General features: G+C 40.1%; 1 protein-coding gene across 6 annotated transcripts in view; it reads right to left on the reverse strand.

The window, feature by feature from the left end:
- Positions 1 to 24,843, reverse strand: part of LOC126480877 (xaa-Pro aminopeptidase 1) — a 142,374-nt gene that overhangs the window by 67,206 nt on the left and 50,325 nt on the right. For all 6 annotated transcript variants that reach the window (XM_050104262.1, XM_050104264.1, XM_050104260.1 and 3 more), the window contains one exon: positions 15,063 to 15,299. In XM_050104262.1, coding sequence (XP_049960219.1) covers positions 15,063 to 15,299 — 237 coding nt within the window. The remainder of the gene's footprint in view (positions 1 to 15,062; positions 15,300 to 24,843) is intronic.

Raw genomic sequence — 24,843 nt, forward strand, 5'->3', positions numbered from 1 at the left:
AATAATGCTGCAGAAGATCCCACAATTCCAAAACTTAGAGATGGCCACTTCATTTACTTTTATGTGTGTATATCAGCTGTAACTGTGCCTCCTGAAAATAAGAACTGACAAGCCCATCTGCCTTTTAGTGATGTTAATAGATTTCTACATGTAACTGTACTTTTCAAACAGTTCAAAAAGTAAAAATAAGGAAAAATAAGGAAGGGCGACAGTTCACTTATAGTCGATGAATGTGTGATAGATAGACGCATAGCTCACATTCCTAACTAGACTTACAGCTATGGCTCTTTTTTAGTGTAAGTACTCTCCCTCTCCCTCTCCCTCTCCCCCTCTTGCACACAAGCACACACACACACACACACACACACACACACACACACACACACACCGCCCACCCCACACAAACAACACGAGAGCACTCATGAAACTGCACTTGCCTGTAGCTGCAGCAACAATGACTGTTTATGTGTATTTCTTCAGTCTGACAATAGAGGAAGGGAGGGCGGAAGGGAGTTAGGAAGGGTATGCAGAAACTCGACAGCAGTCAGATGTATGGGCTGGGTAGGTAATTGGAGATATGAGAAAGGCGGAGAAAGTGGCTCTGAATGCAAGATGATGCTGTTGTTTATTGTCTAGTAGAGTCATCAAAAGATCAAAACCAATCGCAAAAAAATTAAGACAAGATATCTGTATAGTGTGAAAATTGGTAATTGATCCTAAATAATGAAAGTGAGAGGTCATCCACATGACTGCTAAAAAGAATCTGTTAAACTTCAGTTACATGATACATCAATCAAATTTAAAGGCCATAAATTCAACTAAATACCTAGAAATTACAATTATGAACAACTTAAACTGGAAAGAAACAGAAAATATGAGGAAGGTGAATCAAAGACTGCATTTTTTGGAGGAACTCTTAGAAAACTGAAGAGATCTAAAGAGACTGCATGCACTACACTTGTCTGTCCTCTTTCGCAGTACTGCTGCTTATGTGGATCCTTGCCAGATAGGGGTAACGGAGCCCATCAAGAGAGTTCAAGAAGAGCAGCACGTTTAGTATTATTGAGAAATAGGGGGGAGAGTGTCACGCACACAATACAGTACAGGGTGTTTCAAAATGAATATACGGGTTTTAGGGCTTTGTAGCACATATTACATTCACCTTACAATTATAAATAATACATCAAATGAAAGAGAAACATAAACAGTTTTTCTTACAATTATTCAGTGTGAACACCGATCACACATTGAGTCGATATGAGAGTTGTTCCAAAACCTTGAGCAATGTGTCAGGAGTAGCTCTCGCAATAACACTGTTTCTAAAGTCGGGTAGATCAGCTGGTATCGGAGACACATACATATGATCGCATCAGATCATGTGGGAATGTGGTCATGCATAAAATGCTGTATCAACTGGCCCCTTGCACCCAATCCACCAGTTGGATACAACAACATTTAACCAGTTGCGTATTGAGTTATGCCAGGGAGGAGGCACACCATCTTGCTCCCAAATAAAGATGTGTTGTTCAGCTTCTTCCCATTGAGGTATGGGCCATAGCTGCAGCACATCAAGATAAAAAACATCAGTTACAGTTGATTCACCGAAAAAGAAAGGCCCATTAACTCCCCGCGGGGATATTTCTTGAGGCTAAGTGTGAAAGACTGGCACTTGTTCAACATGTTTTTCAGTCACTCTTTGTCATTTCATACTCTTTCCATTGCACCCAGGTATACAAACAAAATTCTGAGTTACTCTTTCATTTCGTGAATTATTCACGATTGTAAGTTGAACGTAATAAATGCTACAATGCCTTTAAACCTGCATTTGCATTTTGAAACACCCTGTATTTGCAGTAGACATCAATAAAACAACTGAGTTTCTCACTGCGAGGGGGGGGGGGGGGGGGGCTCTTCCCACGAAACTTCAATCACCAACTTTCTCCATGCAAAAGTATTTTGTTGACACTGGCCTACACAGGGAGAAATGATCATCAATAAGTGTTCTTTTCCTCCGTATGCTATTCTAGAGTGAAATAACAGAATGGGGTAAAGGTGGTTCGATGAACCGTCTGCTAGGTCCTTAAGTGTGATTTGCAGAGTAGCCATGTAGTGTTAGATGAAGTAACAAAATGAAGACTGCAAAATTAACATTCACATGAGAGAGAGAGAGGGAGAGAGGGAGAGAGAGAGAGAGAGAGAGAGAGAGAGAGAGAGAGAGAGAGAGAGAGAGAGAGAGAGAGGATTGGGGGGGGGGGGGGTGGAGCGAGGCAGGCAGGGTACAGGAGTGAAGGAGAGGGGACAGGAGGGGGGGGGGGGGGGATTAAAAGCAAGTATATGGTTTCAGCAGAATAGTAAAAAGTATAATAAAACTTATTAATGCTTAGCACTCTAGTCACTCAAAAATTGGCGACTTTTACAGAAACTCAGAAGTTAGTGCCAGCTTCAGTGTGACATGCTTTTAATAGCCTCCACAATGAAACTGTGTATCTAAACTTGGCAGAAAATCTAAAGACATTCTGGTTGTAAGTAAAGTACACCAGTGGTAGGACAATACCTTCACTGTGCAATTGCAATGGTAATGTTCCCGACTACAGTGCCACTGAAGCGGCATTACTAAACACCGTTTTCCGAAATTCCTTCACCAAAGAAGACAAAGTAAATTGTCCAGAATTCAGATCAAGAACAGCTGCCAATATGAACAAGTAGATACCCTCAGTGCAGCAAAGCAACTTATATAATTTAATAAAGGCAAGTCTTCTGGACCAGGCTGTGTACCACTTGGTTCCTTTCAGAATACGCTGATGTAATATCTCCATATTCAGGAACCACACACAACCACTTGCTCAAAGAAAGATCTGTACTTCGGGACTGAAAAGTTCATACAAATACACAACAACAAATGAAATAAAAGTAATCCATTGAATTAAGGATCCATATCACTGACGTCTATTTGCTGACAGATTTTATAACATATATTGTGTTCAAACATTACGAATTCGCTCTAAGAAAATGATATACTGATACACAGTCAGCACAGATTCAGAAAATATTGTTCTAGAATGCTTTTGACACTATTTCTCACAAGTGGCTCCTAATCCTATAACGTGCTTATGGAGTACTGTCACAGTTGTGCAGTTGGATTTGTTATTTTCTGTCACAAAGATCAAAGTTCATACTAACAGAAAGTCACTGAGTGAAAAAGGTGGTGTCTTGAGTATGCTGGGGAAGGGAAGTGTTATAGGCCTCTGCTGTTTAAAATCTACATACGTCAATTTTTCCTTCTCATCCCATCCGATAAGTCTCCCCTGACCCGGTATTCTCTGTGACTTTTCTTAACTATACTCCTTTTCCTCAACCTCTCTATTACTTTTCCTTCATCCCACTACTTTCCCTTCCAACTCTTCTGCCGGACAGAGGAGCCACTAGCTCCGAAAGCTTGTGTGAGTTAAACATTTTTATGTGTCAGTTCTCCTGTCGCCGCTTTGAGAGTAGATTTTATTATCCATCCAATTATATTACATAATCTACATAAATGATTTAGGAGACAATCTGAGCAATTCTCTCATATTGTTTGCCAAATTGCTGTCATTTACTGTCTAGTAAAGTCATCAGATGATAAAAACCAATTGAAGGGCCACACGGGAAGAACAGTTATAGCCTCGCTCACCTTAATTTTCAGGATTAAGTTTTTGAAGCTTAAAGTTGAACAAATAACTTAAAAAGAGAGGTAAAAATAAATTTCTTAAGCTTTGTACATTGTAATACATCATTTATTACATATTCAAAAATAAAAAATAACGTTTAACAGATGAAATGTGAAAAGGTAATTTCAAAACAAAATTACACCAGGACCTTGATCATTTTTGCTACTTGTGGAGTGTAATCAATTGGTGGGTCGTCTACATACTTGGTATCATGATCCTTTCCTTCGTCCACATCAAAGGCAGGGATCACTGAATTGTAGAACACTTGAGAATCAGTACTGGTAATGAACTGTTTTAAATGTAGATCTTTCAATTTTATGGGTTTAAGGGGCAGTTTTCCATTGTAAAGTCCTCTCAGTAGGTTTGGGTCAATTTGTTTGTTAAGACATTCTTGATTTCTTATTTACTGTGCCTCAATTCCCAACAAAAACAGCTTTCAAATAGCTTCCAAAGTAGTTTTCCTTGTGAAGTGCGAATTTTGCCTCCTCTTGGTCAAACTTTAAAATTCTAACTAACCATGCAAGCATAGGGCATTTAACATAAAGCCCAGATAAAAAGTCTGTCCAAGATTCAAATTCGATGTCTGTAGCACAACTGATGACAGTGAGAGGTGGTGGTTTGAGTGTGCTATTTCTGGTGACTTCCCTCTAGGTGTCAGGTGGAAATTAGTACATAATGTAAGAACATTATCCAAAGAATCTGCAGCCGTATCGTTAAAAATTTTCTGTTGTGCACGAATTACAACTTTCATACCAACCTGTGCATATTCAGTTTTCCTTATAGTTTCTGAATGAAGTGGTTTCAGAGTATTTGGGACAGTTATTTTTTTCTTCAGTGAAAGTGTGGTTCAACCTGTCTGGGAATGTGAACTTCAGTAACACAAAACATTGTGCATCAGAAAATAATCATCATTATGCCAAATAACTATAGTATAATGTTAAGATTAGTAGTGTTTGGTGTATTATTTCTGAGTGAGTTTCATTTTAAACACCCTGTGGAAAGTTATTAAAAGAAAGGAAGCAACAAACAATGATAAGGGATGTAATCACCATGCTTAAAAATCAGAGTGATAGAAGTAGTTTACAACCGATAGCCCCCATCACTGCAGAAGTATTATTTATTGTTTAGACTAATACCTTTCTTCAGTCTGAAGCTTTCAGTGATGGAAGTTATACAGAAATTCTGATAAGCACATTTGGCAAGGTAATGTTGTCACTCATGTACAGCAGCCCCACCATGTGACTATTCAGTCAAGAGGTTCATGCCATCTTAGAGGGAAGGAAGGAGAGGGGGGGAGGGAAGGAAGGAGAGGGGGGGAGGGAAGGAAGGAGAGGGGGGAGGGAAGGAAGGAGAGGGGGGGAGGGAAGGAAGGAGAGGGGGGGAGGGAAGGAAGGAGAGGGGGGGGAGGGAAGGAAGGAGAGGGGGGGAGGGAAGGAAGGAGAGGGGGGGAGGGAAGGAAGGAGGGGGGGGAGGGAAGGAAGGAGGGGGGGGAGGGAAGGAAGGAGGGGGGGAGGGAAGGAAGGAGTGGGGGAGGGAAGGAAGGAGGGGGGGAGGGAAGGAAGGAGGGGGGGAGGGAAGGAAGGAGGGGGGGAGGGAAGGAAGGAGGGGGGGAGGGAAGGAAGGAGGGGGGAGGGAAGGAAGGAGGGGGGAGGGAAGGAAGGAGGGGGGGAGGGAAGGAAGGAGGGGGGAGGGAAGGAAGGAGGGGGGAGGGAAGGAGGGAGGGAAGGAGTGAAGGGGACGGAAGGAGGGAGGGGGGAGGGAAGGAGGGAGAGGGAGAGGGAGAGGGAGAGAGAGAGACTTCCTAGAAATTGTCATTGCCATCAGTAATATTTTCAGTTAGGAAATTGTCAGTTTTCTGTAATTAACAACCCAGACTCACCTACATCTACATGATTACTATGCAACCCACACTTAATTGCTTGGCAGAGGGTTTTCCGAACCTCTTCCGGCTATTTCTGTAACGCACCACTCAAATAGCACACTGGAGAAATGAACACTTAACCTTTCCATGCAAGCCCCCGATTTCTCTTATTTTATTATGCTGGTCATTTTTCCCAATGAAGGTGTAAGATTTTGCACTGACAAGATTCACATCCTCGTTTCCCTCCATATGTCTTGTAAAGGGAAAACTACTTTTATAGTTGCAAATCATTTCAGTGAATGAACTGTGTAGTGAAGAAAACACATCACCATGAGATTCCTGTTCTGGCATACATACATACATACATGAGTTGCAGAAAAGAATGATGTTTACTGTTGGGCTGACAATATTCTCAAAGAAGTGTCTAAGCATAGAGCAAATATCATCTGCCCTTTCCGGGTGACACTTTCATCACACTTGTAAAATACTGAGGTTGAGTCTGACAATACGTGTGTTTTAAAAGAAGGTTTTATCAAACAAAAATCTAAAGAAGGTTTTATGTATGCAAGGCTTTTGGAGCTAGTGGCTCATCCTCCTGGCAGGAGGGTTGAAGAGGAAGGAAAAGCGGTGAAGGAAAATGACTGGAGAGGTTTAGGGAAAGGCGTAAAGTTCAGAAAAATCACCCAGAATCCCGGGCCAGGGGAGACTTACCGAATGTGGCGAGAAGGCAAGACTTTCCTTCTCATCCCATCTGGCAACTCTCCCCTGACCCTGGGTTCTAGGTGACTTTTCCTAAACCTTTCCAGTCCTCCTCCTTCACTCTTCTTCCTTCCCCTTAAATCCACGTGCCCGAAGAAGGAGCTTCTGGCTTCAAAAGCTTGCACAAGTAAAACCTGTTTTTAATATGTGTGCTCTCTTGCCACTGCTTGGTGAGTAGATTTTTTATCTAGTCAATTACACTATATAGTCAAAAATTGAATATTTTTGTTGTTAAATATGTGTGTATTGAAAGATATGAAACAGCTGACAACAATACTACAAGTAAAATGTGGTTATGTAATGAGTAGGCAGATTTTTTAAAAATCAATAGTAATTGCCTCAATTTCTTCATGTTTTCAGGATTCTTTATGACCATTTCTTTTGACTGAATAAAACTTCGTACACGTCTTTTAAAGGATATTCAAAAGAAGTAGCTATTTTTCTATGTTACAAGTATGGTTGGGATTGTTGTTAGTCTGACTGATTATAATATTTAAATAGCATTTATGGTCAATATTCTCACAATTTTTTTTTTTTTAATTAAAGCTTTAAAAATCACTAAATATCAAGATCTGGTCACATGATCGAAAACGCTCTGTTATTGGCTGATGCTCTGGTGACGTCACAGAGTAGGAGTTACACGAAGCTGTACTTGCCTTACAGGAACATTAGCCAAAGTTACGAGGTATTTACATGCTTTTAATGCAAACAGCTTAGCTATGTAGTGATGGAAAATGCAATTAAAACTTTTAAGTTAACAACAGAAAGGAATTTTGTGAATGCTGATAGTGGAAGCCCTGCAAAAGTTGATGTGTTTATGCTCCACCAATTTAGAGCAGTGATATGTGCTATGTTGGACATTCTTTTCCCTGCTCCCTGCAACATCATTAAACTCACTTAAAATTAACTAATTTTAAAACTTTTGCAAATGGGTCTGTATTTTATAACTAGATTCTTGACCATCAGTCACGAGCTACAACTCAAAGCACAAAAAAATTAGTCTTGGTAGAACATAGTGCTGATTTTCTGTGCTGTGTAGAAGGCACTCAGCAGTGACGCAGAATATATCAGGCATTCCACACTGCAAAGGACAGTGCATTTGACTGTAGTAAAAGAGGGCATATGTTCAAATCCTGGAAGAGTCAAATATTTTTTAAAGTTCTACATGAAATACGAAAATAGCGTTAGCAAGAACTGATTGTAGCAGTTGTTCCGGTTGCGGGATATATTATATACAGCTTCTCATTAGTTTTAGTCTGAGAAATGGACAACAGAGGATAAATGCATTTACTTTGCGAACATACAAGTCATTTTTGGAAAGCATTACTAGTGGTGAAGATATAACCATATGTCCACAGTACAACAAAACATAGGATGATGAAGTTATACAGAAAGAGATAAAGCGTGTACAAAATGCAGGTGACACAAATGTAACAGCTCTGATGTTTGTGAGCGTAAACTAAAGTTAGCGTCTGAAGCAGACTTACTTCACCTTTATGTCAGATGATGAAACTGCAACAGTTTCGATAAGGATTCTACCTAGACAGCAAGGAAATAAAACAGTTTCTAATAAAGTAAAAAGTGTGTGGTCACATTAACTAGAAAATATCTTTTTGAAGGTGATGTGTAAACAGCAATTGTAAATTTAAGTGCATGTAAACAGCAAGGAAAACACAGTAATATTCTGTTTCTGATCGGTGTGGCGAAGTTTTATAATTGTTATTTGGTTTTCATATGAGAGGACTGTCGAGTTGATCTACAAATAAGTTAAACTGTTCTTTCGGGTTAGATTCGAACCAGTGATCTAGGAACATCATCTTATGAAATTCAACGGTTTACCGCTCTAACAACAGAGCAACCAAATAATTGAGGTGTAGTTATGTTAAACGACAATTATCGCTAGGAGTTTTAATTTTGTTAAATGACACTATCCTTCGTTGTAACAGTGGAAGACCATATCTCGAAGATAAGTTAATGTTAACTTATGTGTTGATCTGGTGGCAATTTGCTGGTACAGTGCAACCACATTTCATGTATCTTCTCATTCTCTGGAACACCCAAAAACAACTTTTTAGGAGTTTTTGTAGATGTATTTTTACAGTGTGGTACTGCACATGATATGCAACCCATTTTCTGGAATGTAAATTCCAAAACAAGACATAACTCTGAATTAGCATTATCACAGACGGTAAATTGAGTTCATGGTTCAGAGTAGTTTCAGGAGTAAGACAAGGCTGCAGCCTGTCTCCACTGTTGTTCATATTATTTATGGATCATATGTTGAAAACAATAGACTGGCTGGGTGAGAGTAAGATATGTGAACACAAAATAAGCAGTCTTGCATATGCGGATGACTTAGTTGTCATGGCAGATTCGATTGAAAGTTTGCAAAGTAATATTTCAGAGCTAGATCAGAAATGTAAGGACTATGGTATGAAGATTAGCATCTCCAAAACGAAAGTAATGTCAGTGGGAAAGAAATATAAACGGATTGAGTGCCAAATAGGAGGAACAAAGTTAGAACAGGTGGACGGTTTCAACAACTTAGGATGCATATTCTCACAGGATGGCAACATAGTGAAAGAATTGGAAGCGAGGTGTAGCAAAGCTAATGCAGTGAGCGCTCAGCTACAATCTACTCTCTTCTGCAAGAAGGAAGTCAGTACCAAGACTAAGTTATCTGTGCACCGTTCAATCTTTCGACCAACTTTGTTGTATGGGAGTGAAAGCTGGGTGGATTCAGGTTACCTTATCAACAAGGTTGAGGTTACGGATATGAAAGTAGCTAGGATGATTGCAGGTACTAGTAGATGGGAACAATGGCAGGAGGGTGTCCACAATGAGGAAATCAAAGAAAAACTGCAAATGTACTCTATAAATGTAGCAGTCAGGGCGAACAGGCTTAGATGGTGGGGTCATGTTACAAGCATGGGAGAAGCAAGGTTACCCAAGAGACTCGTGGGTTCAGCAGTAGAGGGTAGGAGGAGCCGGGGCAGACCAAGGAGAAGGTACCTGGATTCGGTTAAGAATGATTTTGAAGTAATAGGTTTAACATCAGAAGAGGCGTCAATGTTAGCACTGAATAGGGGATCACGGAGGAATTTTATAAGGGGGCTATGCTCCAGACTGAACGCTGAAAGGCATAATCAGTTTTAAATGATGATGATGATGATCTGTACGATGCAAAAAGTAGCAATTGACTCTAAACTGTAAAAAGTGAGAGGTCATCCACATGAGTATTAAAAGGAATCTGGATATGTTCTGTTACAAGGAAAACACAAATTTAAAGGCTGTCATTTCAGCTAAGCAGGTAGGGACAACAATTACTAACAAGTTAAACTGGAACAATCACATGTTGTGGAGAAAGTAAACAAATGATTGCATTTCATTAACGGAACACTTAAGATGTTCAGATCTAATAAAAGGACTACCTACCTTGCACATGTCTGTTGTCTTCTGAAGTTCTGCTGTGCACTATCGGATCCTTACTGTGTAGGAATGATGGACAACATCAAAACAAAATTATGAGAAGGAAAGTTGCCACTCACCACACAGCAAAGATGCTGAGTTGCAGACAGGCTCAACAAAAAGAGACACACTATCATAGCTTTTGGCCATTAAGGCCTTCATCAACAAATGCAAACGCAACTCACACACACGACTGTGTCTCAGTCAACTGAAACCACACTGCCAGTTTGTGTGTGTGTGTGTGTGTGTGTGTGTGTGTGTGTGTGTGTGTGTGTGTGTGTGTGTGTGTGTGGGGGGGGGGGGGGGGGGGCCTTCTCATAATATTGTTATATTCCATCCGCGATTTTCCATTGTTGGAAACATCAGAAAGTTCATAGAACAGCTCGTTTTATTTTATTGGGAAAAAAAGGAAGTGTATAATGAATATGATATGCAGTTGGGGTTGTAATCACTAAAACAAAAACATTTTTTGTTGTAATGAGATCTTTTCATGAAATTTTAATCACCACTTTTCCCTCCAAATGAGAAAATATTTCGTTAACTCCCACCTTCATAGGGAGAAATGACCACCATAATAAACTAAGAGAAATCAGAGCTTGCACGAAAAGATTTAAGTGTGTATTTTTTTGGTGTGGTATCAGAGTGGAGCATTACTGAAAAAGTCTTAAGTGATTTGGAGAACCCTCTGTCAAGTACTGAAGTGTGAGTAACAGAGTGATCATGTAGACATAAACGATAAATGAAACTGGGTTGTTAATTACAAAAAACTGATAATTTTCTAACTGAAAATATTACTGATAGCAACAAAGATTTAGAGTTTAGCCCCCCCCCCCTCCCCCCTCCCGTAAGAGGGTACCAACCTCTTGACTGAACAGTCACATGGTGGGGTTACTGTATATGAGTGACAAATGTGCTTATCAGAATTTCTGTATAACTTTCATCACTGAAAGTGGCAAACTGAAGAAAGGTATTAGTCTAAACAATAAATAACACTTCTGCAGTGACAGGGCTGTCACTTGTAAACTATTTCGATCGCTCCGATTTTTAAGCACAGACGATTACATTCCTTGTCATTGTTTGTTTCTTCTTTTCTTTTAATATCTTCCTACAGAGTGCTTACAATGAAACTGACCCAGAAATAGTACACCAAACACTAAGAATCTTAACATTATATTAAGGTTATTTGACATAATGATTATTTTCTGATGCATAATGATTTGTGTTACCCAAGTTCACACACCCAGATAGATTGAACTACACTTTCACTGAAGAAATAAAAACTGGCTCAAATACTCTGAAATCAATTCTTTCAGAAGCTATCAGCACAACTGAACATGCACATTTTGGTATGAAAGCTGTAATTCATGCACAACTGAGAATTTGTAAGGCTACGGCTGCAGATCCTTTGGATAATGTTGTGATATGATGATCTAATTTCCACTTGCACATCTAAACAGCATTGGGATTTCTGTCAAACATTCACTTGAGCAATGCTATCGGGTATTAGGACTCATTCTGGATAGTTTTTAAGGATCTTTTTCTTGTTAACATTACTTTGTCATTAAATACCAAAAACATTTTTGGGACAGTCGCATTCCAGAAGAAGCACTACTCTACAGCGAAATTTGTCATGCATGTGTAATTACGAGGTTTGTACCAAAAGTAAGGTACCCAATGAGCTACAGCCTCGAGGGAAGGCGCTAGGCTAAATCCGATGACAGTGACGTGCGCAGTGGTTCCACCACTCTCGAGCCCGCCCGTCCACGATTCACTGCGCCTACCGAGTGCGAGGTTTGAGCAGTAATCAGGTTTCTCCACACAGTGAAGTTACCGCTCATAGAGATTCATTGGCAACTGACTAAGGTTTAAGGTGAAGAGTGCATGTCCGCTCAGCACATCCGCAAATGGTGCAGGGCTTTTGCTGAGGATCACATGGAAGTTCACGATGATGAATGGAGTGGAAGACTACGGTTTCGGGTGCGACTGTCCAGAGGATCAACAGTGAGCTGCTCAAAGATCGGAGGGTCACTGTCCGTGAACTTGTTGAACACATTCCTGAAGCTTCCCATGGCACAATTGAAAGAACTTTTTAACAGAAATGTTGGGTTATCGCAAGGTGTTGATTGCTGGGTCCCCCGGATGCTGACTGGCGGACACAAGGAGCAACGTCTTGACTGTGCTTGCAAGTTTCTTCAACAATGTGACGAGGGAAGCAACAAGGAGAAGTTATTGGACTCTACTGTCACGGGAGATGACAAGTGGGCGTTCCATTACACCCCTGACACAAAACAACAATCTCATCAGTGGCGTCACTCCAGTTCACCGCCACCAAAGAAATTCAGACAAATGCAGTCAGCAGGAAAGGTTATAGTGACTGTGTTTTGGGATCGGAAGGGAGTACTCCTTATCGATTTCATGCGACCTGGGATGAATAAACTCAGACAGATATTGCGAAACATTGACAAACTCCGGCAAGCAATCCAGAATCACCAGAGAGGACGACTGACGGGAGGGAGTAGTACTTCTTCGCAACAACGCTCGACCCCACACCGCTCGTCAAACACAGGAGCTTTTGAAGAAATTTGGGTGGACTGTTATGCCCCATCCCCCATACAGCCTAGACTTAGCCCCCAGAGATTATCACCTCTTCCCGAAACTAAAGGCACACTTAGGTGGCAAACGCTTCAAGAGCGACGATGAAGTCCAAGCAGAGGTTACACACTTCCTCAATGGGTTGCTAGGAGACTTCGACTTAGGAATACAAAAGCTGGAGCACCGTCTTCAAAAGTATGTAAAAAAAAAAAAAAAAAATAGAGACTATGTTGAAAAATAGACAAAAGCGTAAGCTTTTCAACAACATATAAATTAATAACAATAAAGAATGTTTCTATTTGTAAAAAATATGGGAAACTTACTTTTGGTACAACCCTCTTATTAAACCTGTACGGAACAACAATTATAATTAATGGTGGCACAAAGGAAGATACACTGAGCTGAAGACAAGTGAAAATAATGTAACTCCTACCTTCGTATTTCACATATTTAATATATCTCTTCTTCCAAATAAATAAACCATTAATTTTAAGATTTTCGTTTCTTAATTAAATCTACAAGTATTTAAAGTTGCAATATTATTGCTCATTATTAAAAAGTAATAAGTATCAGATAAGTTTCACATTCCGTACATGTAAAATTTCATATTGGGAAAATATGACCTGTCTCAGAAACAAGATGGCAGGTCATTTGTAAATGGCAGCATATAAAATAAAAAGAAAATTAAAAAAAAGTTTGAAAATGTTACACCTACATCCGCAAGACACATGACAGTGTGTGGTGGAGGATACCTCTGGTACCACTAACTGATCCCACCTTCCTGTACCACTGGAGAATGATTCATGGGAAGAATGATTGTTGGTAAGCTTCTGTATTAGCTCTAATTTCTCGAATTTTCTCATTATGGTCATTTTGCGAGATACATCTCTGAAAAAGTAATATGTCGTCCGATTCTTCCTGGAAAGTATTATCTTGAATTTTCAATAATAAACCTCTCCTTGATGCACAATGCCTCTCTCGTAGCGCCTGCCTCTGGAGTTTGTTGAGCATCTCAATAATGCTCTCGCGCCCACTAAATGATCCTGTGACAAAAAGTGTCAAGTCTTCATTGGATCTTCTCTCTCTCTTCTATCAGTTCTTCCTGGTGAGAGTCCCAGATTGATGAATAATAATCAAGAACTGACCAAATAAGCACCTTGTAAGCCACTTCTTTAATGGATGAGTTCCATTTCCTTAAGATTCTTCCTCTGAATCTCAGTCTCGAATCTGCATTTCTTAGTATTTGTTTAATGTAGTCATTCCACATAAGGCTGCTCTGGTTAGTTACTCCTAGATATTTTATGGCAGATATTGTTTCCAGCAGTTTGTCATCAAAAGTGTAGTTGTAAGTTGTACAATAGTGGATTTCTTTTCCTATGTAGGCACAATATTTTACATTTATTTAAATTCATGGTCAACTGCCAGAGCCTGCATCATTCATCAATCTTCTGTAGGTTATTCTAAAAATTGATACTGTCTTCTGGCATTGTTACTCTTTTACAGACAACCGTGTCATCTGAACAGTTTTACAGTGCTTCTGATGCTTTCTGTACATTGTAAAAAGTAACAGTCCTATCAAACTTCCTTGGGGTATTGCATTAATTACCTTTACATCTAACAATTTTGCTCACTTAGAGCAATGTGTTTAGTTCTGTCTGCAAGGAAGCCTCTAATCCTGTCACAAATCTGGTCCAATAATTGGCTAGTTTGTATTTTTTTCACTTCACAGTAGGAGAGTGATAGTGTCACAGGCCTTCCTGAAGTCAAGGGATATGGCATCAAAGTGAGTGTCATCATCTACAGAGCAACATATCTCATGGAGGAACAAAGTGAGCTGAATTCTGCAAGATCTCTATTTGCGAAATCCACAATGACTATAAGAGAAGATATGTTATACTGTTCCCTTGTTATTTAGCATTGAAGTTAGCCAATCAATTCATCACATGAGTAAATTTAAGCAGCCTGCCAGGAACACTGTCACCAAATGCGTTCATTATTTGGTTTCCTCAAATCAAACAAACATAGCTTCTGCTCACTTAGCTTAAATTTACCACTTCTGAAAAAGGCACATTTTAACTGGGAATGATCATTTGAACAAGTGCACAAACCTACAGATGTCTGTTCATTACTGCATTTTAGCACAAGCTTGTGCTTCAATTTGCAGACACAATTACCCAATTGGCTAACTTCAATGATAAATAACTTGGAAGCAACATAATTTACCAGATTTTTTCTTAATTATTTCTCAGAACAACCTTACAAGCTTTTCAGGCTCCTTCTGGCCACCCTGCATAAATATACATAAGTAAGACAAGTTCTGCTGGGTTCCACTAGTAAATACATAGTTGATATGGATCTTTAGATGATGATCTCAAACAACCCCTCCCCTTTCCCCTCAAATTTTTCTTCTTTTCTCCGATCCTGGCCACCTCTTCTTCCAACGCTTAAAATAAATAAAAAAAATAAAATAAAAAATAAAAAAATAAAAAATAATCATTCTGTCATTTAGTTATTAATGGTTTTTGCTGTAGGCATTTCCCATAGTGACTTATTTGTCATTTTCAACTGTTGCAAATATCTGAATTCCTACAAACAATAATATCTGTTAATCATTAGAAAACAAATTTGAATCTCACAAGTACTGTTGGTTATTTACTGTGTCTGCAGAGTGCTGTTACCTGTGTACACAAGTGGTAAAGGTTCCACAGTGCCTTTAGGTGGAGCTGGTCGGTCGTCCCAGATGAGATCAATCAAATTGGTGGCAACAGGCACAAGACTGTGACCTGCTGCCTCTAGCTGCGTCTGTAGTGGTTTCCATGCACTGTAGGATATAAGTTTGGGATCAACTCCCACACGAGATCCTGCTGGCAGTGCCTTTGACAGCCATGCCCCTTGTGTTGGTGTTGTTGGTATTCCTAGAACAGATTAACTTAGTTTTCATTTTAATTTGTAAATGCTAATAGAATTAGCTTGATTCAAGCAAAATTACACACACACACTGTATTTAATGCTTGAAGGAAAAGAAAGAAAAAACTGCATAATGTGTGGTATATGCAGTGCTGGGCACCTGCATACTCAACCATGCCTGTTCTGGCATGACACCTGCGACCTGTGGGTTACCGATCCTGGGCCCACAGGTGCTCCTCCTTCATAGAGATTTTATGTGCCTCACTAGTATATCGTACATTTGGAAGTGGTGCTGTCATTGCAAATATTAAGTTTAAAGGCTTAATGCTAGCAGGCGGCACCAGAGACCACCACGATCATTCACACACAGCACACATAGGAACTACAGTGGCACTGCTATCATGGACTAGCTTGCATCTATGGGTCCTTCCGAAGCAGAAGGAAGATTACCATTCCTGGACATCATAGTCAAAAGAAGAGCGGATGGCACCCTGGGCCACAGGGCATACAGGAAGAAAACGCACACCGACCTGTATTTGCAAGCGGATAGCTGCCACCACCCTGCGCAGAGGAATGGGGTGCTAAAAACACTGGTGAACAGGGCGCGCACCACCTCTGACGCAGAGAGTCTGCCCCCAAGAGCTGGAACAACTCAAAACTGTATTCCAGAAAAACGAGTAGGCAGAATGGCAGATCAGATGCTCTCTCCACCCCACCTCTACAGTACAGCATGTGGAGACAGAAGAAGTCACGGAGAAAGAGACAGCCACTGCCTATACACCGTATACTGGTGCACTATCGGGGAAAATAGGACGAATATTGAGGAAACACCGAGTAGGAACTGTCTTTTGCCCACCAAATAAAACAGCGAGCATTATTGGGAAGTGTCAAAGATGATCTCGGTTTGCGGAAGGCCGGCATATACCAGATACAGTGTCAATGTGCGAAGACTTATATTGGACAGACAGTGCGCACCATCAAAGATCGTTGCTGAGAACATCCGAGGCACACTCGACTTGGGTATCCCAACAAGTCGGCGATTGCAGAGCACTGTTTGTCCGAAGATCACGAAATGGACTACCAACATACCAGGGACCTGGCACAGACATCTAAATACTGGGCAGTGTCATTAGAGAGGCTATCGAAATTCGTACCAGGGACGGATTCAACCGAGATTGCGGCTACAACATCAGCAGGGCATGGGAACCTGCATTGAGTCTACTTAAAAAGACGCTCAGCAAAGGAAACGAACAGGCGACTAGGGCAGATGACGCAATTACACCGACGCCACCACAGACACCGATGCCAGCATCTCACCGACCGCTGATGCACGGGTGCGGACTGCGGAGAGAACGCCTCGTGAGGGGAGGGGATTTAAGACGGGTGCCCACCATCAGGAGGTCAGTTCATCAGCGCACCTGATGACGGCAACATGTCTGATCGCCGAAATATTGTGCCGTTGGACACTATGGACTGGCAGTACACCCGTGGACTGTTCGAGCAAGAACATAATTATTGAATTTGTAAACTTCACCACATGCAACATCTGACATGTTAAGACTGATTGCACAATGGAGTATAGGAAGGCAATGCTGGACTGGCATGAAGACTGGACTCAAATTATTTAATAACATCTTCTGGAGTGAGAAGGCCATATTCCATATGGGAGATTTTGGCATTCAACACAACTGCCATCATTGGGCAGAACAGTATTGTGGCAGTACAGTGGAGAAGATGCGGTCTCACCCAAAAGTGACCCATCTGTACATATACTACACTCCTCTCCCTTTAAAAAATTAGGGCCCCACCAGGAATAAGTCTGGCAGCACCAGGGTGGCTGCAGCAGACATGAGATGCAATAGGTCATCATTCATGGAGGACAGTCAGGCCGTCATGGTGGGAGCTTGAAATAAAACTTCCAAAAGAGCTTCTCTTAAAGTACCGAACAAAACAGTTGGTGACCAGCTGGGGGTGGCCAGGGCCAGCAGCTGTCCAGAGCAGTGCAGGGTGAGGACCTTTGGGACACTAGGGAAACAGTGGAATTACTGGTGGTGTGAGCAGGAAGGTATGATTGCAACAAATGTTATTGTGTCATTTATTCCGCTTGATGCAATGAACGCAGAACACTAGCAGCAGATGCTTAAAAATTATGTTTGGCCCTCAGTATCTGTGTGGGATAACAATGAACACATGTTTGTACAAGACAGTGCACCACATCACTTTGCAAATATTGTGTGTGCATTGTTGGATGAAATGTTTCCGGGACATTGCCTGGGAAGCAAGGACCTCATAAGTGGCCTGAAGAAAACTAGAACTGACACCATGCAACTTCTTTTGATGGCTGGGCAAAACGATGTACCGAACGAAACCTCACACACTGGAAGAACTGGAAGCAGTGGATTTGGGACATTAGCCACAATATGCCACGCAAAGGACTGTAGATTCTATACCCAGCTGTTTGAGATGATTGGTTAACATCACACACACCTACATTGAAGTTTAAAGTATGCATCACATTCTTATACAACAATGTATGCATGATATTAATTTCAATAAATCAACATTCTAAATGTAGAATTTATTTGCCTTTTTCAATACCTAGTTACTTTTCAGACATCCAGAATGTGAAGGGTGTGAAGAGTCAAGCACATTTTCTCTATTATTTCAGCAGATATTTGCAATTTTATTTTTACCATTTGTAGATGGTGTCACCCTATACAAATACAGCTCCTCATATGATTTTACTAATACATGCAAGAAAGATAATGTCAATAAAAAATGATAAATGAAATGTGAAATATACATATGACCTGATAAAATCTGCTACACAGTTTGTTAGAGGGCAGACACCATCATCCCAGGTAAACCATTTTTATTCATACATTCTTACTATCAAGGATATTAATTGTGCTTCTCCGTTTTAATAAAAAATACAATGTTTGAGCTTATCAACTCCATTCCCACTTAATGCAAGCATATAATGAATATATCATCTTTCTCACATTCCTAGTTGGACCATTGAGTGTGCCAGCAATTTCTACAAATTATATTTCTTATCCTTCAGAATTTGTGCTATGGATCTCTTGAACCCCAAAAGCAATAATGATACCAATATTCTTTTAACAGCAATATTACATTCTCTTCAGACCACTCCTTCACTCATGTGACCATGTCAACACAAAATTACAGAAGATAGCAAATGAACGCTTTCTGTACGGCTAGTGCCAAGGTGGAGAGGATGCAAACTTCCATCGATAATTCACCATAAGAGCGACAGCCAACTGCTTTATCAAATAAGCATATAAAATTCCAGTTTAGACAAGATTTTGTTTGTAATGAGAAACAAATCAACATTATCAGTTAACAGAGGGTGCTTTGGGAAATATGTGATGGACAGTATTTGTCTGCAGCAACTATATTTACAAATTGCAAAAACAAAATTGTAAATACTCGTCTCACCACCAAAGAAAATGTGGTTGGTGACTTAGAAGACACACCTGCCACTACAATTTGAAAGAAGTAACAAACTGGGAATATGATCACTGCAAGCGTAGTACACGAAGTGGATGTATGGATTGAAACAATGTAGTTTTTTTCTTTTCTCTTTTTTTTTACTTCTGAATTGTCCCACAATTATTTGATCTACTTATACTGCATAGAAAACAGACAAACCCCCAATGCCCACACTGGACTCAGTCAGTGAAGCATCTTGGGATCAGCAAGTGGCCTCTCATTACAGCCAGCAGGAGACATCACCCCGGGCAGAGTGTGGCAGTCATGTGAGGCAACGTCGTCAGCACTTCAGCAATATAAAGCTGACACAGGTCACACTTGAGCAGTATCGTGCTGACTAAAGTCCTGATGCGGGGCAGTATGCAACACCTGGAGTAACCAGCCTTGCCAATTGATACAAATGTGCAGTTCAGTGTGGAGTACATCACAGCAAGAAGAATACAACTGTGGACCACAAGACAGATTGCAGCAGCTCACGGTGGCAAAGTGTGCCTGCAAAGGTGATGAAAGACAGCAACAATTTTCCCACATAGGTATTGATGGCTGGGCGGCTAGCAGGTCCAGGTACAAATTATGGACCCCCAGTACAGGTGGCCAGCAGTGGATGAAAGTAGTCAGAAGGTGGCCCACCAATTGGAAGACACACAGTCAGCAGCATTCAGACTTAGTGCACACAGCAAACCCGCAGCTCAAGCAGACAGTGTCTGGTGGTGACAGCAGCTTGTTGACCCCATTTCTAGTCAGACTGGCACAGACCTTGCTAACCTTCAGTTTGCAGCTAACTCAGCACATATTCAAGTTTTACATGTGCTGAGTGGAAAAATAACCTACACTTCAGCCACCTGTTCATTTTCTCTCTGTCCTATATATCTAATGCGAAACATTGAAAATTTTGTAATAAAAATTAATCACCCAGTTGTTTAGCAACTCAGAAAAATCAATAATGAGTCACAATTATCTGTAAATTACAATATTATTATTATTATTATTTCTTTCCTTTCTCAGACGTTGTCAGGTTAAAAATGGAAAGTGACGCGGAACTTGATCAAGTGTGACTTCCTTTTAACTGTACGGTATATGTTACATTGCATTTAGGAACTTTCAGGTAATGGAACATGTATCAATAATTACAGAGTTCTGTAGTTGTATATATAAGTTTGGATGTAGCTGTATTGCATTGATGTACTGGTGGATATTGTGTGGTATGACTCCTGTAGTTGATAGTATAATTGGTATGATGTCAACTTTATCCTGATGCCACATGTCTTTGACTTCCTCAGCCAGTTGGATGTATTTTTCAATTTTTTCTCCTGTTTTCTTTTGTATATTTGTTGTATTGGGTATGGATATTTTGATTAGTTGTGTTAATTTCTTCTTTTTATTGGTGAGTATGATGTCAGGTTTGTTATGTGGCGTTGTTTTATCTGTTATAATGGTTCTGTTCCAGTATAATTTGTATTCATCATTCTCCAGTACATTTTGTGGTGTATACTTGTATGTAGGAACGTGTTGTTTTAAAAGTTTATGTTGTAAGGCAAGCTGTTGATGTATTATTTTTGCGACATTGTCATGTCTTCTGGGGTATTCTGTATTTGCTAGTATTGTACATCCGCTTGCGATGTGATCTACTGTTTCTATTTCTGGTTTACAAAGTCTGCATTTATCCGTTGTGGTATTGGGATCTTTAATAATATGCTTGCTGTAATATCTGGTGTTTATTGTTTGATCCTGTATTGCAATCATGAATCCTTCTGTCTCACTGTATACATTGCCTTTTCTTAGCCATGTGTTGGATGTGTCTTGATCGATGTGTGGCTGTGTTAGATGATACGGGTGCTTGCCATGAAGTGTTTTCTTTTTCCAATTTACTTTCTTCGTATCTGTTGATGTTATGTGATCTAAAGGGTTGTAGAAGTGGTTATGAAATTGCAGTGGTGTAGCCGATGCATTTATATGAGTGAATGCCTTGTGTATTTTGCTAGTTTCTGCTCGTTCTAGAAAGAATTTTCTTAAATTGTCTACCTGTCCATAATGTAGGTTTTTTATGTCGATAAATCCCCTTCCTCCTTCCTTTCTGCTTAATGTGAATCTTTCTGTTGCTGAATGTATGTGATGTATTCTATATTTGTGGCATTGTGATCGTGTAAGTGTATTGAGTGCTTCTAGGTCTGTGTTACTCCATTTCACTACTCCAAATGAGTAGGTCAATATTGGTATGGCATAAGTATTTATAGCTTTTGTCTTGTTTCTTGCTGTCAATTCTGTTTTCAGTATTTTTGTTAGTCTTTGTCTATATTTTTCTTTTAGTTCTTCTTTAATATTTGTATTATCTATTCCTATTTTTTGTCTGTATCCCAGATATTTATAGGCATCCGTTTTTTCCATCGCTTCTATGCAGTCGCTGTGGTTATCCAATATGTAATCATCTTGTTTAGTGTGTTTTCCCTTGACTATGCTATTTTTCTTACATTTGTCTGTTCCAAAAGCCATACTTATATCATTGCTGAATCCTTCTGTTATCTTTAGTAATTGGTTGAGTTGTTGATTTGTTGCTGCCAGTAGTTTTAGATCATCCATGTATAGCAAATGTGTGATTTTGTGTGGGTATGTTCCAGTAATATTGTATCCATAATTTGTATTATTTAGCATGTTGGATAGTGGGTTCAGAGCAAGGCAGAACCAGAAAGGACTTAATGAGTTTCCTTGGTATATTCCACGCTTAATCTGTATGGGCTGTGATGTGATATTATTTGAATTTGTTTGGATATTAAGTGTGGTTTTCCAATTTTTCATTACTATGTTTAGGAACTGTATCAATTTAGGATCTACTTTGTATATTTCCAATATTTGTAGTAACCATGAGTGGGGTACACTATCAAAAGCTTTTTGGTAATCAATGTATGCGTAGTGTAGCGACCTTTGTTTAGTTTTAGCTTGATATGTCACCTCTGCATCTATTATCAGTTGCTATTATTATTATTATTATTATTATTAACTAATGCAACAATGGAAACTCCAGGTAGGAATATCAACAATGCAGAAAAGATGGATTGCTACTTACTGTAAAGCTGACACATTAAGTTGCAGACAGGCACAATTAAGAAACTTACACTTAAGCTTTCGGCCTCAGTCTGTGTCAGAAAAAGGTGTCTTTTTCTGATGAAGGCTCTGACCAAAATCTTATGTGCAAATGTCTTAATTGTGCCTGTCTACAACTTAACATGTCATCTTTATGGTAAGTAGCAATCTCTCTTTTCCTACATTGTTAATAACTATTGTATTTATATTAAAACCAAATTAAATCAAATGTGCTTTTGTTAACAGGCACCACCCAACACTTTACTGATCTTACAGTGTTTTTCTCTTCCTCATCATCAGCTCTACTGCTACCCTTTCATACCTCATTGTCATTCACATACTCTCCTCTCTCGCCTCCTCTCCTCCATCGATGTTTGTCACACACATATTTAGGATTTTAATAGTTATTCTGAACTTGTTTAGCTCATTCCTAGATCTATTGTTTGTAACTATGTTCAGTAACTGGAATGTGCCAGCATTCCCAATTAGATGCATCATTTCACCTTGAGGGGTTCATGTCTCCTAGCTTCCAATTGGAGTGTGCATGTGAACATCATATGCTCAGCGGTTCGCGAAACACCACAGTCACAAAATGCTGACAGTCCCTTTCCTACTCTAATGTACGTATTGGTGGTGAGGGCTGTGTCCTGTAAAAGTGAACCATACCTCTGTTGGGAACAATATAGTTCATTTGTAGTCCCCCTCTGATGTTTGGAAGGAGACCATACCCGGTGTCCTGTATTTCCACTGTACCAATCCCACTGCAATTCATGAATTTCCAGTTTTGGAGAGCTAACTTGTTAGTTATCCTGGAACCTGTAATTACTCATACTTCATCTACGAGGGTGGTTTGAAAAGTTCTTGGAATGGAATAGAAAAAAGTACTTACATCACTGACACTTCTTTCATTTTTCAATGTAGTCTCCTTGTAGATTAATGCACTTGGCCCAACGATGTTCCAGGGCCTTGATCCAATTTAGAAAAAGAGTTTTCTCCATGCCTGCAAAATAGTTGTCAACTCTGGCTATCAATTCTTCGTTTGAAGTGAATCTTCATCCATCAAGAAAAATTTTCAGTTCTGGGAAGAGGTGGAAGTCTGACAGAGCCATATCAAGTGAATAAGGTCAGTGTGGCAACAATATTCATACCTCAGTTTGTGTAATTTTGCCATGCTGATGGCACATATGTAAGGGTGGGCGTCAAGAGTCGCGGCACCCATCCTGCAGGTAATTTTTTTCATTTCTAATTCTTCAGTTAAAATGTGATATACCCTTTCAGATGACATCTGGCATGCGTCAGCAATTTCACGCACTTTCAATTGGTGATCCTCCATGACCATTCCGTGCACTTCTGCAATGATTTCTGGAGTAGTGACACATCTGGCCGACCATAGCACGGATCATCATATAAGCTCTCCTGACCAAATTTAAATTCATTTGTACACTTGGCAACAGCTGAATATTAAGGAGCAGAGTCCCCCAGTATATTCTGGAAATCGGCATGAATGTCCTTTGCTTTCATACCTTTCTTTATGAAGTACTTAATCACTGCTCAAATATTTATTTTTTTCCCTCTTCGCAAATCACTACGCGGGAACAACAACAGAGCCCCGTCACCGCCACAACTCTCTTCCAAGAGCACTGACGTGGCATGTGTTTAGAGGCAACAGTCCAATGAATATCACGTGAACAACTCGTTGCGCTAGCACTGACCTCTTGTGGTGATTTCGAGAACTTTTAAAACCACCCTCTTAGGTTATCTCACCACAACCAATATGCTGCAGCAAGATATTGTAGTGTGATGTCAGCAGGACATATTCTCAGAATGATGAGAAGAGCCTCTGCCAGTGTAGTACTATGTTCTTCCATCTTCATCAGGACGACCCCTCACTGTGTATGTCTTTGGGTGGCTGTGTCATACAAGGTGGAGCCAGTGAGTACAAGACTAAGTTCACAATGACAATCAGAATTGCACTGTGGTACAATTTTACAGCCTCCAGGGCTTTACTGGCAGTTCCAGCACTGGCAATTCTGTGCACAATTTCAGTAGCCTTTAGGCATATTGTATCTACATGAATGGAGGAATTTCTTCTGCCATCAAGGAAAAGTTCTGAGTATCTGCATGCAGTGCATCTAGTAATTGGCTGTTATTTAACCTAAAGGCTGGATTCCTCTTTAGCAACAATTTGCCCTTAAATAGCATGTGTGTAATTTTATTTGCAGCTATTGTTAATCTGCTGTTCATGCATCTTTCAAATGGTTTGCATTTTCTTTGAGCTTACATCTATATTCTCCAGAGACACCAAGATGTCATCAGCACACATCACAACTCTATTTGTTTCATTAGTCCAATCCAGCAGTTCCAGCAGTGGCTTGATTATTAGGTACCAAACATCTGCCCACATATCAAGCCTTGTGGACAGCCCTTTGCAATCTTTTTTTATTAGCTTCTGCTGCCAAGCAGGTCGTTCAACTGTGCAACCCTTACAGTAGTCCACAATTTTGGGACCTGAAAACTTCTTAGGCAATTTAACATCACAGGCCACCATAAACTGTCGAATGCACCTGCAATGCCAATGAATCAGCATGGTTTTAGAAAGCATCGCTTGTGTGAAACTCAGCTTGCCCTTTTCTCACGATACACTGCAAACTGTGGATGAAGAGGATAGACATATTTCATATTTCTAGATTTTCAGAAAGCATCTGACATGGTGCCCCCATTGCAAGCTGTCAAAGGTATGGCACATGGAATAAGCTCACAGATGTGTGAACAGCTCAAAGACTCCTTAAGTAACAGAACTCAGTATGTTGTCCTTGACGGTGAGATCATCAGAGAGAAGGGTATCATCAGGAGTGCCCCATGACAGTGCGATAGTACGCTGTTGTTCTATACATAAATGATCTGGTGGGCAGGGTGGGCAGCAATCTGCCGTTTGCTGACAATGCCATAATGCGCGGTAAG

The sequence above is a fragment of the Schistocerca serialis genome, chromosome 5 (assembly GCF_023864345.2).
Source record: "Schistocerca serialis cubense isolate TAMUIC-IGC-003099 chromosome 5, iqSchSeri2.2, whole genome shotgun sequence".
NCBI classification, from domain to species: domain Eukaryota; kingdom Metazoa; phylum Arthropoda; class Insecta; order Orthoptera; family Acrididae; genus Schistocerca; species Schistocerca serialis.